General features: G+C 41.2%; 1 protein-coding gene across 1 annotated transcript in view; it reads left to right on the top strand.

Annotated features, from left to right (window-relative positions):
- The window catches only part of ATP11C (ATPase phospholipid transporting 11C), a 208,372-nt gene that overhangs the window by 157,083 nt on the left and 35,599 nt on the right, over window positions 1–15,690 (top strand). Inside the window, exons 20-22 of the mRNA XM_069074166.1 lie at window positions 12–186; window positions 11,987–12,089; window positions 15,387–15,532. Of these exons, the coding sequence (XP_068930267.1) occupies window positions 12–186; window positions 11,987–12,089; window positions 15,387–15,532 (424 nt within the window). The remainder of the gene's footprint in view (window positions 1–11; window positions 187–11,986; window positions 12,090–15,386; window positions 15,533–15,690) is intronic.

Below are 15,690 nucleotides of genomic sequence, written 5' to 3'. Positions count from 1 at the left end.
CTTCTTTTTAGAGAGTGGGGAGAACACCAAGAATATGGATTGATAATCGATGGATCAACTTTGTCACTTATATTAAATTCTTCCCAAGAGTCCACGTCGACTAATTATAAAACTATCTTTATGCAAATTTGTATCAAGTGCACTGCTGTTCTCTGTTGCCGGATGGCTCCTCTACAGAAAGCTCAGGTAGCTATGACCTGGGAAACAGCCTTAACTCCTAGTGCCCTGCAGTGGTGGTGGGGTGGGAAAGAAGGGTTCAGATCTCAGCTGGAAAATGCAGTTTTCTTTTAAGTTTTCCAATAGGAATTATGACCAGCACTCATCTTTTCCACTGTCCACTGGTTCTTTCAGTTCTGCCTTTGAATGTGAGCTTGAATGAATAAACCTTTTGCTTCACTCATCTGTCCTGTCTGGCTATGGTTCAATTTCACTCCTTCCTTTCATTGTCAGAACTTCTTAAATGCATGACCTTTTCCTGCTGTTCCTCCTTTCCTTTCCACCCACTTATGACCCTCTAACCTGGCACTCACATTTTACCGAAACTCTATTCCCAAGGGACATCAGTAATGGCCTTATTGTCCAGTCCATTGGCCCTTTATCTGCTTTTGTAACCCATTGACCTCTCTGCCGCATTTGACACTGCTGAACATACCTTCCTTCCAGAAACACCCTTTTTCCTGACATTTAGTTCTTCTGACTTTCCTATCACCCTCCCCACTCTTCTTTTTTCTTCATTATTGGCCCTTATGCCTTCCTCTCCTGCCCTCTGCCCCCAAATGTGGGCTTGCCAAAAGCTTAGCCAAGAGCAGTGAATTTGGTGCCAAAGACTTGGAATCAAGTCCTAGTACTGCCCCTTCTGCCTGTGTGATCTTGGGCAAGTCACTATGTATTTGGATCTCAGCTTTTCTCACCTGTAAAATGACCTTTGAGTAGATGTAGTAGATGATCTTTGAGGTCCCTTCCAGCTCTAAGGCTACAATCCTATAAGCCCCTCAAATGGGGATTATCTAATATCATGACTATAATGATCATCTCTGGGCAGATGACCTGGATTTCTACTGATGACCTTACCTTTGGACTGTGACCTTGTCTCCAGCTGCAAACTTGGATGTCATGCTGTTGTTCTGAGCTCATTATGTCTATGACTGAATTCATGCTCTTAGCCCCCAAACTGACTCCTCTTCTTGACTTCTATTCCCCACCCACTGTCCCCTCCTGTGACCAGGTGAAAGACATCCTGATATCACCTTTCTCAGAATTCTTTTTTGCTCCTATCACATTCTCCCTTATATCATTTTTGTACATTTCATCTCCCTGTCTCTTAGATCATAAGAACATTGAATTGAAAAGATCTAGTCACTTTTCACTTTTGGTACCCCCTGTGCCTTCCACATCATAGGGAATTAAGAAATGTTTGTTGAATTGCATTCCTGTTGATGGTAGTATCATCTTCCCCATCTCTCTGACTTGAAACTGCTTTTGATTTCATCCCTCTTTCACCCTGTAGATCCAGCCAAAAAGTCTGTTGTTCCTTCCAAACGTTTCTCAGATTTGTTCCTTCTGCTATCTCTGTAGACTTGGTACTCTTCTTTTTTTTGTTTCTTTTTTATAATTAATTTATTTTTAGTTTTCAGCGTTCGTTTCCATAAGATTTTGAGTTTTAAATTTTCTCCCCCTCCTTCCCCTCCCCACTCCCCAAGATGGCATGCAGTCTGATATAGGCTCTGCTTCTCTACTTCTACATTCATATTAAACATATTTTCACACTTGTCATCATGTAAAGAAGAATTAGAACTAATGGGATGAACCATGAGAAAGAAGAAATAAAACAACAGAAGAAAAGAAGAGCAAATAGTATGCTTCTGTCTGCATTCAGACTCCAAATTTCTTTCTCTGGATATGAATAGCATTTTCCATCGTGAATGTTTTGGAGTTGTCTTAGATCCTTGCATTGTCGAGAAGAGCTAAGTCAACCAAAGTCAGTCATTGCACAATGTGGCTGTTACTGTGTACAGTGTTCTTCTGGTTCTTCTCATTTCACTCAGCATCAGTTCATGTAAATCTTTCCAGGTTTTTCTGAAGTCTGCCTGCTCATTATTTCTTATAGCACAGTAGTATTCCATTATGTTCATATACTACAACTTGTTCAGCCATTCCCCAATTGATGTTGCCTCTTCATTTTTACAACTAAGAAAACCAAAGTATAGAGAAGTTTTGTGACTTGCCCAAGGTCATACATTTAATAAAGAACAAAGCTAGAATAATGATAATTATCATTTATATAGCACTGACTGTATACCAGGGACTGAAATAAATGCTTTGCAAATAAATCCTCATGACAACCCTGCTGAGGTAGATGTTATTATTATCTCCATTTTACAGTTGAGGAAACTGAGGCAGAGGTGAAGTGACTTGCTCAAAGTCACACAACTAGTAAGTCTCCAACTCTTTGACTTCAAATTCATTTTTTTCCCCTGTACCCACCCAACTCATTCCCTCATTAAGGCTGATCAGCTTGCCCATATCCCATTCCCTCCTGCCTCCTCCAGGCCCACGCTTCTGTATTTGCATTTCCCCAGTCATTAAACCTCTGTTTTTGGTCACTTCCCTTAAAATGAGGATCCTAATGGCACTTACCCCTGTGGCATTGTTGTGAAGGTCAAACAAGATAATTAGAAAGTGCTTAGCACAATGTCTGGCACATAGTAGGCTTTATATAAATATTATTATTCTCTATTATTTGGTAACATAGTCCTACTCTCTCTATCCCCATCCTTTGCCTTCTGCTCTGGTCAAGCTGGGTCTCTGACTCTTCCCCAAATGTTTGTTGCATTCTTAACCCCTTGTTCCTGGAGTGCCCACCTCATTGCTGTAGTCATGGTTAGAGTGTTAGACCAAGGGTCAGGATGACATAGCTTTAAATCCTGTTTCAGATAAGATATTTAGTAGCTGTGTGACCTTGGGCAAATCATTTCACCTCCCTTGGCCTCAGTTTCCTCATCTGTAAAATGAGAGCACGAGTCTCTCATCTTGTTTCTTTGGATCTGATTTTCAAGGTCAGCTGAAGTCCCTATTCCTGCATGAAGCCTTCCCTTCCCAGATCACTCTAGCCACTCTAGCCCACAATGACTTGCCCCTTCTGGAAACTCATGGTGATTGTTGTCAAGTTCACTCTTCCAGTAATTCATCATTATTCTCTTAAGACATATTCTCTGTTGTGTTATTATTTAACACCTACATTTGTGTACTTTGCCAGTGGGCATGCCCGAGCTTGTGACATCACCTGCGACAACCACGGGACCACCTTCAAACCGTGATGATGCACAAAACAACTTTTATAGAAAAGTCAACTCTTCTGTGATTTGATTTGCCCCCTATTTACGTCTTCAGATCCCAACTGAATTCAGTCAATCAACCAGGCATTTATCAGGCCCCTCTTGTGTGACTGACACTGTGTTTGGTAATGAGATAAAAGGAGAAAGAACTTACCTCCCAGAGCTTACTGCGTAGCCAGGGCAAATAGCTAACACACGCACATATAGGCGTGGGTATGCATGTGAGAGGAGAGTGTCCAGGAGGAAAAGGTGATTGACAGTGTCAGATGCTGCAGAAAGGTCAAGAAGGATGAAGACCAGGAAAAGGTCATTGGATTGGCAATTAAGAGATCATTGGTGAGTCTGCAAAGGGCATGTTTAGTTGAATGATGAGGCTCGAATACAGATTGTCAAGGATTTAGAGGAGAGCAAGAACAGAGGAGGTAAAAATACCGACTGGAGACAGCTTTTCTGTGGAGTTTGGCTGAGAAAGGGATAATGTTAGGGTTCAATTAAGTCTCAAGGTAATTTCCAATCAAGCAAAACCTCGCCCAACTAGTGTTAACTTCACAGATACCATAATAATATTCTACTTGAGTTCCAAAGTTCTATATGCCTTTCATTTCCAAAATAATAATTAGCCACATTTATAACAGGGATGGGTTTTGAAGGATGGAGGAAGAAAGACATGTACATTTTTCTAGGTATCAAGGAAGGAGCCTGTAGATAGGGAGAGATGGCAGAGATAAAAGTGGCGAGGCTAATGGGGCAGGGGGGCAACCTGCTTGAGAAGAAGCGAAAGGATGAGCTCAAGGGTCCTTATATAGGGGGTGGTGACCTTGGCAAAGAGAAGAGTCACCCCTTCATAAGAGATTGGAGTAAATGGGGAGGAGGAGCTTATGGCCAAGTAGAAAGGGCATAAACATTTATTTGGCACCCATTATGTGTCAATCACTTTGCTTAGTCCTTTACAAATATTACTTCATTTGATCTTGACCACAACCATTTGAGATAGGTGCTGTTATTATGCCCATTTTATTGGAGAAACTGAGGCAGACTGGGGTCATGTGACCTGTTTGTAAGTTTCTTGAGAGGGGGCTTCACTCTCTTCTGTATTGTTATTTCTTTTTCACTGACTAGCATGGAGCCTTGCTCCTGGTAGCTGCTGTATTTATAAGGTCTTGGCAGATTGAATTGATTTGTATTAAAAACTTGTCTTGTGGGCTTGAGAGAAGGTCCCTTACTGCTAGGGTGTGTGGATTCTGGGCTCCCTTGCCACAGCCTTGATGATCTTTCTGACATTGCACTACAGACCTCCATACTGGATCACTGCAGACAGAAAGTGCCCTGATCTTCTTAAGCCGCCCTGTCTTGTGGAAGTGGGAGGCCTGGATCTTTCCCATGCATGTCTCTTGCCATAGTTTCTGGCTCCAATTTGTCTTGCTTTGGGCTCTTGCCATAACTGGGCAAAGTACAGGAAGAGCTCCTAAGGAGGATTGTAACCTGTCAAAGACCCATATTGTTTGAGTTGTTGAATTTGTTGGTCTACTTCTCTCTTTGCCATGTTTCTGTCATTCTGACCAATTTAAAGGCCATTCTCCTTGTCAAAGAAGACAAACAAAAATGGAGGTAAAATAGTTCTGTTTTCTCTGCTACAGTAATACTACTAATGATACAATTAACATTTCTATAACACCTACTATGTGCCAGACACAACAGATTTTGTCTCCTTTGTTCCTCACAACAACCCTGGGAGGTGGGGGGCTATTATTGTGCCCATTTTACAGATGAGGAAACTGAGACCGGCAGAGGTTAAGTGACTTGGCCAAAGTCACCTAGCTAGTGAATATCTGAGACCAGACTTTACCTCGGCTTCCTGATTCCAGCCTCAGCACTCTTGCCACTGCACTGCCAGCTGCTTCTTGCTAGCTGTCATCTGCTAACATTTCATAATCTCCCCCTGAACAGGGTGGGTCTCCACTTTACCAGCTGTCAGAAGGTCTTTTAATATTTGAATCCTGTCCATCCCATCCCCTGACCTTATCCTTAGTGACTTTAGTATTCTTGCTGAGGTCCTTCATAAAATCATTGTCTGCCAGTTTGCCACCTTTCATGGCTTCCTTTTCTGGTCACCCCCAGGGGTGGCTGTTTTTTCTGCCTCACCACTGTCTAAAACTAGTCTGCTATCATGATGGCAACTCTAAATTTTCCTCTGGTCACAGTCTCCTGTCCTCCCATATTATTTGTTCTGAACCTGTTCTTTGTCCTCACTGTGCGCTCTAGACCCTCCATTCCCTTCCTGTTCTCTGAGTCCATCGCTGCTATTCAGGCCTATTCAGGCAGCTGGTGGGGTAATATGGGTACAGCACTGGGCCTGGAGTCAGGAAGACATGCCTTCAAATCCAGCCTCAGACACTCAGTAGTTGAATGACTCTGGGCAAGTCATCTGACCTCAGTCTGCCTCAGGTTCTCCTATAAAATGGGCATAATAACAGCACCTACCTCAAAGGGTTGTGGTCAAGATCAGATGAAGCAATATTTGTAAAGGACTAAGCAAAGTGCCCAACATATAGTAGGTGCCATATAAATGTTTATTCCCCCTCCCTACCCCACTTCTTCCCCACCCCACCCCATCCCCTTCCCTCTCTTAGCCAACATAGGAAGACACCATCTTCTCCTTTTGAATCCCTTGTTCCCCTTTTCTTCCAATAACCAAGTCTAGCTAATCTATACCTCTTTGTCACCTCTGCCCTCTGCCTTCTCTTCTTCTCCTCCAAAGCCATGGGATATTACTATTGGCAGTTACAAAACTGTGCTGTCTGGTAGGGTACACACTATGTAACGTCTTTTGTGCCCTCACCACAGCATGGCAACCCTTCTGTTCATTTCTTACCACCAGCAGTTCAAACATCTGGTACAAGCCTTCAGCACTGTGCTGGTCACTAATGAACTTTTCACCGCTAAGCCTAATGGTATTCCTCTTTCTTTTCAAAAAATTGAACTGATGGTATTTTCCCTTTTCCAGTCCTGTTTGCTTAGATCTTTAAAAGGTCACTGACAGTGACTCAGCAAATCATGTAAGCCAGTCTGTTCTGTATAGGCTTGTATTTTTTTTTACTTGAGGCCAGACTTCACTTAAGGACCTTAGAGTCTACTGAGTTCAATTCCCTCATTTTGCAGAGGAGGAAACTGAGGCACAGAGAGGTTTAAGCAACTTGCCTAGGGTCACAGCTGGTAAGCCTTTTAGGCAGGATTTGAACCTAGGTCTTCCCAACTTGAGGCCCAAGCAATCAACAAGTGTTTATAATTTGCCAACTTTATGACAGCCAAATCCAGTGTCCTATCGTCTATACCATTTTAGTGTCAAACAAATAGAAATGGATGCTTGTGGACACGTTGACTTAGAATACCACAGATTAACATCAACTGTGTTGTGTTGCATTTCCATTTATTTATTTACTTTTTTATAGTTAATTTATTTTTAGTTTTTAACATTCACTCCCATAAAATTTTGAGTTTTAAATTTTCTCCTCCTCCCCAAGACAGCATGCAGTCTGATATAGGCTCTACTTATACATTCACATTAAACATTTTCACATTAGTTGTGATGTAAAGAAGAATTAGAATTAATGGGAGGAACCTCGAGAAAGAAGAAACAAAGAAAAGGAGAGCAAATAGTATGCTTTTATCTGCATTCAGACCACAGAGTTCTCTCTCTGGATATGGATAGCATTTTCTATAATGAGTCTTTTGGAGTTGTCTTAAATCCTTGCATTGCTGAGAAGAGCTGAGTCTGTCAAAGTCAGTCATTGCACAATGTGGCTGTTACTGTGTACATTGTTTTCCTGGTTCTGCTCATTTCACTCAACATCAGTTCAGGTTTTTCTGAAGTCTGCCTGCTCATCATTTCTTATATCACAGTAGTATTCCATTACATTCATATATGACAACTTGTTCAGCCATTCCCCAATTGATGGACATCCCCTAAATTTCCAATTCTTTGCCAACACAGAAAGAGCTGCTATAAATATTTTTTGTACTTGTGTGTCCTTTTCCCTTTTTTATGATCTCTTTGGGATATAGCCCTAGTAGTGGTATTGGTGAGTCAAAGGGTATGCGCAGTTTTATAGTCCTTTGGGCATAGCTCCAAATTGCTCTCCAGAATGGTTGTATCAGTCCACAACTCCACCAGTAGTGTTCCCATTTCCCATATCTTCTCCAACATTTACAATTTTCCTGTTTTGTCATGTTAACCAATCTGATAGGTATGATATGGTACCTCTGAAATTTTTATTTTCATTTCTCTAATCCATCGTGATTTAGAGCATTTTTTTCATATGGCTATAAATAGCTTTAATTTCTTCATCTGAAAAATGCCTGTACATATGCTTTGACCATTAATCAATTGGGGAATGATTTGTGTTCTTATAAATTTGACTCAGTTCTCTGTATATTTTAGGAATAAGGCCTTTATCAGAGACACTGGCTGTAAAAATTGTTTCCCAGATTTCTGCTTCCCTTCTAATCTTGGTTGCATTGGCTTTGTTTGTGATTTTTATTTATCTTGTTAAACATTTCCCTAATGCTCTTTAATTTGGTTCTGTCCAAAGCCCCAGCCATACTTCTTCTCTCCATACTTCTGCTGCATCAGGGAGGTGATGCCATGATATGGGAGTGAATTGGCTTTAAGTGAGGGAGGGCTGTCTTCATCTCTCTGCTGACAAGTTTTTTCTACTGTTTCCAGTACAATGATCATTTTTCTTGGAAAATGGAAACTCCCCCCCCCCCTTTTTGCTCTAAATTTGCCTTAAAAGTTCTTTTCCTCATTTTTTATCAGCTTGCTCTGGGCTTTTACCTCCAGGTGTTATTTTTGCAAGGGAACACAACTTTCTTGTAGTCATCCTTGGTGACATTGCCTGTCTTTCATATTTTGTGCCTATCTCTTGCAAGTCTGAGCTCATTGCACAGCCCCCTGTGTGGCCACATGGGTTTCCTTATGTGCTTTTCCCTTGTCTTCCCCATTGGGATCATTTAAAATGACATCTACCGGAAGCTGCTTTCCTCAAATCCTGGGTAATCATTTGATTATGTCTTACTGTTTCCTTTTATAAACTCTAGAAACTCTAACCTAGCATCACTACTTTCCCTCAAGGTTCATGTTGCTTTCACTTTGCCACTTCCTTTGGAGTAAGTCCAGGGTAGCAAGTTACTGCATTGGTTCCTCTGCATTGTAAGGGATGAACCAAATGGTCAGGCAAAGCAAGAATTTTTTAAATGCTTAGCTTTTAGCTGCATGAGACTTTGAGCAGATATTAGAATTCTTGAAATCCTCCATAAATACTTTATTTTGCCTTTTTTCTATGTTTTGTGATCTTTATTAGGAAATGAGCATTCATATTCTCCATCTGGCTGGTTGGTCTATAGCAGGGGTGGGGAACTTGTAGCCTTGAGGCCACATGTGGCCTTCTAGGTCCTTGGGTGCAGCCCTTTGACTAAGTCCCAATTTTACAGAATGTATCCTTTTATTAAGGGGATTTGTTTTGGGAAGTTTGGATTCAGTCAAGGGGTCATACTTGAGGACCTAGAGGGCCACATGTGACCTTGAGGCCACAGGTTCCCCACCCCTAGTCTAGTATACTCTCACAGCACCATTCATCACCTCTGCTTTTCTCTCCTATTATCCTCCTTCCAGAACTCTCTATTGTTACATAAACATTCTGACTTGACAATTTCTATTTAGGCACTTACCTTATTGAGAGAGACTTTGCTCTTCTGGTACCCCATCTCTCAGAACTGTTTCTTTCAAAGAAGGCATGCCCTTCCATTGTCATTTCAGTTGTCATTTTTATTCAACTAAGTTTCAGTGTAACCTCTGAAGTTGTATTTCCCTTCTTGGTTTTGACCCTTACTCTTGGCTGGGATATATAATGTTGCATGATAATAAATTTCCACCATAATTTTGTGCAACCCCTCTGTAGCATCCTCTGACTAGTTGACCAAGGAACAGATCAGTTTGTAAATGATGATTCACACTGGCTTCCCCCATAATGTTATTTTACCTCAGTTCATATTTTCACAGATCTAATTAATTAGGTGGCAACTGTCTACAGATATCTCAGGCCACAAGTGTTCCTAACCTTCTTCCCAGTTATCTTCCCCTGTGAATTATTTGCTACCTCTTTCAGTATTACTTTTTTCTTTTTTCTACATACTTGGCTCTTTATAGCATCTACTTCTACCATTTTATCTGAACACTTTTCTGTCTTCTCCTCTGTTTTCATTTTAAAACTATTTTGATCAGATTGGTAAACATATTCTGCATTCTCCTGAGAGATACAGTAGAAGTCTCTCATTCTTCTACCGTCTCCCATGGTCTAGAAAACCAGATCCTGTTCTATCATGTTATTTATGCAGAAGTTGATTTCTCATATACTATTTTCTCCTCCAAAGTCTGAACTTTCAATTAACAGCAGTGATGAAACCACTGGCTGTCTGAAGCCCAGAGCCATTTGAAAAACAGCAAGTGTCAGGGAGTAGAGGTCTAGGGGGGCTGCATGGTGGGGGCTTGATGGGAGGCACACTTGTCAGTTCATGTTCACAGAGTTCATGTCTTAATTTTGATTGAATGGGGTTGTGTGTGCCACTTAGTATCAGTGAAGCCACTAAATTTGGGTCAAAATTAAGGTTGCAGCCAGTCCCAGCCCTGTACAAATGATTCCTCATCCCTCCAGATCTAGACAGAACTGATTTAATTTCTATTAATCAGCTAGAGAAATAATGGAGACCAACTCCTAAAAGTGCCCTTTAGCTGCTGAGTTACATAACCAAACTTGGTAGTATTTGAGGAGGAGCTCCAGAATTCAGGCCCTTACCATCAAAATCAGGGTTTGGCATCTTCTTAGAGGTGCCCTGACATGTCATCATTTGTTTTCTTCTCTGTTGAAAGCAGTGAAAGAGGTGTTAAAGCACTTCCTGAGTATAAGGTATTGTGCTAAATCCCATTGGAAACATCATGCAGACCATTTCCCAACAACTTTATAGTCAGCTGGTGGGGAGAATGGGGGAGAGCCATTGGGAGGGATGACTCTTCCAACTCCTTCCCCTGTCTAACCCAGCTTCACATTTCCTTCTATAGGCCTGAAAGAATCCTTTGGGAGGGGTGATACTGTAAGACATATTAAGTAGCACCATCATACTAGTTAACTTAATCTTAAATTGATGAGAGGAAGAAGCAGAGAATGTGTAACCTGAGCCAGTCAGTCAGTAAACATTTATTGAGTGTCCGCTAAATGCCAGACACTGGGCTAGGCACATGGGACACCAAGAAAAGGAAACAAAGTCCTTGCATTCAAGGAGGTCACAGTCTAATGGAGGAAATGGCTCTTCAAACAACTATGTATGAATGAGATAAGAGAGAGTGAATTGGAGAGAAAGCTAGAAAGAGAAAACTACAATAGAAGTCTGAGAAAGTCTGTTGAAGGTGGGATTTTTGGTGGGATTTGAATGAAAATAAGAGCCCTAGATAAAGGAAGAGAGCATTTAGGGATGAGGGCAGCCAGTGAAAAGGCCCCAAGGTGAAGACAGAATATCCTATTTGAAGAATGGCAAGGAGACCAGTGTTAATGGATCATATTGTACTTGACAGAGAGTAGAAGATGTAAGAACAATGGAAAGGAAGGGGGAGGGCAGGAGAACACTAGACAGAGGATTTTCTATTTGATCCTGAGTTTGGATCTGGTCACTAGGGGTTGATGTGGTGATCGTTGCTCCTGAAGGAGATGAGAGTACCCACAGGAGGAAAAGGGCTTGCCTATTTCACAGTTTTGACCACAGTTGGCTCTCAGCTGAACTGTTCCAAATGAGCTCAGATGCCTCCTTGGCCGTGCAAGCCATAGGTTGCCTCTTTTTAATCCAAAACCACACATTCAGATTTGGATTGTTAAGCATATACTCTCTTTACCTCTCTCCCTTACCTGGTGTAGGTTATGACCCATCCACGTCTTCTCATTCTGGGCGCTTCTTTTGTGTGTCCTCCCAAAGAGGAACTATCCAGTGAGTTTTGTCTTTGCAACCCATGTTACCTGTTCCCATGGAGTTTTCCCATGGGGTTCCACTCTATTAGAAATGAATATTCTTCCACTAATACAGTTCACCAACCATCCATGATACCAAGAAAAAACCCATCTTTACACCAAGAAAAAGTGTTAATATCTATGCCAGATTCGGGAATTTGGACAATTCTTACATACATAGAGCCAAGGATAGATTTCAGAGAGCCCTTTCTAGCCAACTTGAAAATCTACACCTGAAAATTAGAAATGGTCAGGTGTGGGCACAAACTACCCCTTTGTTGGGAAGCTCTTAGTTCACATGTATAAAATACAAGTCTGACTAGTGTGGAAATATATTTAATATGATTGTACACGTATAACCTATATCAAATTGCTCAGGGTCTTGGGGAGGGGGATGAGGAGGGAGGAAGGGAGAAAAATTTGGAAATCAAAATCTCAGAAAAGTGAATGTTTCAAACTATGTTTACCTGTAATTGGAAAAAAAATAAAATACTATTAAGTGGGAGAAAAAAACCACCAAAATACAGGTCTGAGCCCCTGCTGTATTTCCTACTGACAGCAACTTAGACCTTTATCTCTCTCTTATATGTAATACTTTAGATCGTCAAAATGGTGAAGAACATCAAAGGCAGCCCAATTACTCTCTCCATTGGTGACGGTGCTAATGATGTTAGCATGATCTTGGAGTCCCATGTGGGAATAGGTAAGCTGTACCCTATGTTCTCTCTATTGAGCATTTCCACAACTACTTTTAATATCACTGACTCCATGGAATTTCTGGGGTAGAGGTCTTAAGTCATCACTAATTGAATTGGTGGCCTGTAACCTTGAAGGGGTGTTCAAACGAGTCTTAATTGATTTTTCTGCAGGAGATTGTATGTTAGGGGGTAGGGTAGTGCTGTATTAGCAGGGCCTGGTCTAACTGCCTGTAGGCTGCCTGCCCAGAAGCTGTCAGTAGAGGATATGAAGAAAAACTGCCCCCATTTCCCAGTTTGGCCCAGAGTTGATGCTGGCTGGGGCCCTTAAAATCAACTGGAATATTTTACTGTAAGAAATACTCCTTCTGGCTCTGTTGGCTTTCATACTAGGAGGAAATGACACTGACCCAGCTACCCCATCCCTCATTGCTGTCATGTTTAGTGGGGATTCCTCAGATATTTTTTGTATCACTTTCCCCATCTAACAGACAAAAAACTTATCAAAAGTGTTTTTATGCATATAAATCCTCTGTTACTCATCTTCTCCTTGTGGCTCATGTAATAATAATAATTATCTTCCTGTTTTTATTACTACTAATAAAAATAATAATTATGATGACAATGTAAGATAGATTATGTAATGGTTTACTAAGTATCTCCCAAGTGTTACCTCAGTTCATCCTTCCAGCCCTGTGCGATTGGTAATAGAGGCATTGTTATTCCCATTCAGAGATGAGGAAACTGAGTCTCTTGCTTGGGATTTGCCCAAATGGCAGAGCTAGGATTCTAACCCAGGCCTTCTGATGCCAAGACTGGACTTTTTCCTTTAAAAAAATTTTTTTTAATATGTTTATTGATGTCCTAAAGACTTCCCCTCCTTACCCTAAGTAAAATTTCCCCTTATAACAAAGACAGATTTAAGCAAATCAAACAATTTGGCCATACCAGCCAATCTCTCATCTTTGCCCTGGGGGGGCAGAAGATGCGCTTTACCCAGTGCTCTATCCACTGGCCTATACTGCCATGTCTTGTGATGAGTGAGTAATAAGGTCATTGTCCATCCTTGCATTTGGCCTTAGATTGAAGACCCCCTAGAGCTACAAGCTCTGGATGGCTCACTCTGAAAAGGCCTAATAGAGCACTGTAGAAAAGAAGGTATTCAATTAATAATGCTTTTGTTTTGATGATGTCTTATTTTTTTTTCATATCTAGGGATTCTCTGGCTTAACTCTTCTCTTTTATTCCTCCCTCCATTCAAAAGCATTTGCTAAGTGGTAGAGATACAAAGGCAAAAATGAAAACCAGTTGCAGCCCTCAAGGGGCTTACATTCTATGGGAGGATACAGTATAGGCATGGCTAAATCAAGGTAAAATTGAGGAAATTTGCAGCACTAGAAACTTGAGGATTTGGGGATAGTTTCCTATAGGAGGTGATACCTGAGGTGAGCCTTGAAAGGAAAAGTAAGGATTCTAAGACAGGTGAGGAATTGTATATCCTATAACTAGATGCTTCTCAAGCTTTTTGGTGTCATGACCTCTTTAAAATCCTAAAAACTATTGAAGACTCCCCTGTGGTGCCCCCTCCCCAAAGTCATTTTATGTGGATTACATCTGTTGATATTTGCCATATTAGAAATGAAAACTGTTAAATGAATAGAAGTGGATAGAACACTGAACCTGGGGCCTGGAAGACCTCAGTTCAGATCTGGTCTCAGATACAAGCTCAGCGTTCCTGGACAAGTAACATAACCTGTGTGTACCTCAGATTCCTCATCTCTAAAATGGGCATAATAATAACACCCACTTGGGGGTGGCTAGGTGGCTCAGTATATAGAGCACCAGCCCTGGAGTCAGGAGGACCTGAGTTCAAATCTTGCCTCAGACACTTAACACTTAACTAGCTGTGTGACCTTGGGCAAGTCACTTAACCCAAATTGCCCTCCCCTCCCCCCTCCAAAAAAAAAGCAAAAGGAAAATAACACCCACTTCTCAAGGTTAAAATGAGATAATACTGTAAAGTGCTTAGCACAGTGCCTGGTAGATGCTTATTATTCAAATATATTTTAAAACATTTATTAATTCATTAAAAAGAACAATAATAAATCCCTTACATGTGAACATATATAATACATTTTTATGAAAAATATCTGTCTTTAAAAATCAGTGTGAAAAGTGGCGTCATTTTAATATTTCTGAAAATCTCCAATGTCTGGCTTAATAGAACACAGCTGGATTATCCTATCTGCTTTTGCAGTCAATCGGTTCCAATATATTTTGCTTGAAGAATATGAAGAGAATTTGAAGTATCATTTGTAAAATGGAGGAGTATTTTATTAGGCGAGTTAAGTCTCGGTACCATGAAAATCTGGAGAAGGAAATGGCGAATCAGTCTAGTATCTTTGCCAATAAAACACTCTGGATGGTACAGTCCATGGGGTTACAGAGTCAGATGTGACTGGACAATTGAACCGCAACAATCATGAAAAGAGTTTTTACCCTCTGGTAAAAGTGCCTTGGGGACCCTCAGGGACCCTTGGGCCACACTTTGAGGCCCAAGGTCTAGTGGGAAGGATCCTGGACCAGGACCAGGACAAGGTTTAAGTCCCAGTTACCACCATGGGCAAGTCCATAACTCCAAGAGTTCACAGGTACGTTTCCTTCCAAATCCTTAGGTGAGCTCAGGCTTCTTCTCCCTTCCACCCCAGAGTGTCACCTCTCTGAGCCTCAGTTTCCTCATCTTAGAAATAACCCTTGAACCAACGATCTCACAAGGCTGTGGTCTGGAATAGAAACTTACTTGTATGGGGCGGCGAGGTAGCACAGTGAGTAAGAGCACCGGCTCCAGTGTCAGGATAACCTGGAGATTGAATCCCCAGGCTCAGACACTTAGTACCCACCCAGAAACACCTGGCCGTGTAACCTTGAGCAAGTTACTTAACCCCGATTGCTTAAAAAAAAAAAAAAAAAGAAACTTGCTTATATGCCATCAGTGTGAGCTGTGGTTATTACAGTTTGTTCTTTCTGAGGTGACCAGATTCATCAGCTAAATTCTTTTCTTTGCTTTTACATCATGTTAGATGCACATAGTTAAAAACCAATTTACCAAGTTCACGGCTTTCCTGGTTAGTTTCCATCTCATCATTCAATCATGAGATCAGACAAAGAAGGGATGCAAAGAAGAAACTGGGAAACAAGGGCATAAAATGTGGCCATTGATTTTGACATAATAAATGCCCAAATCAATAGCTTGATGTTCTACAGAATATTTACTGTGTGGCAATAACCTGTTGTTGTTTTTAAAGGCATCAAAGGCAAAGAAGGTCGCCAAGCCGCGAGAAACAGCGATTATGCGGTTCCCAAGTTTAAGCATTTAAGGAAACTGCTACTGGCCCATGGGCATTTATACTACGTGAGAATTGCACACCTGGTGCAGTATTTCTTCTATAAGGTATGTGGGCAGGTGTTTGTCATTTATCTGGACATGTTTAGAGCACCTTTATCTTTCGGGCTGGGCAGAGGTTTGACTTAAAATATATTTCTCCTGCTTGCATCTGTTAAGTATAGGCTGTTTGTACTTTTTACTGGACTCATTACTCAACTGGGCAA

The sequence above is a fragment of the Petaurus breviceps genome, unplaced genomic scaffold (assembly GCF_028583685.1).
Source record: "Petaurus breviceps papuanus isolate PSGF00001 unplaced genomic scaffold, PetGlider_PUasm1.0 90881, whole genome shotgun sequence".
In the NCBI taxonomy this organism is placed as follows: domain Eukaryota; kingdom Metazoa; phylum Chordata; class Mammalia; order Diprotodontia; family Petauridae; genus Petaurus; species Petaurus breviceps.
The sequence above is the reverse complement of the archived record's forward strand: the minus strand, read 5'-3'. Positions and strand labels throughout refer to the sequence as shown.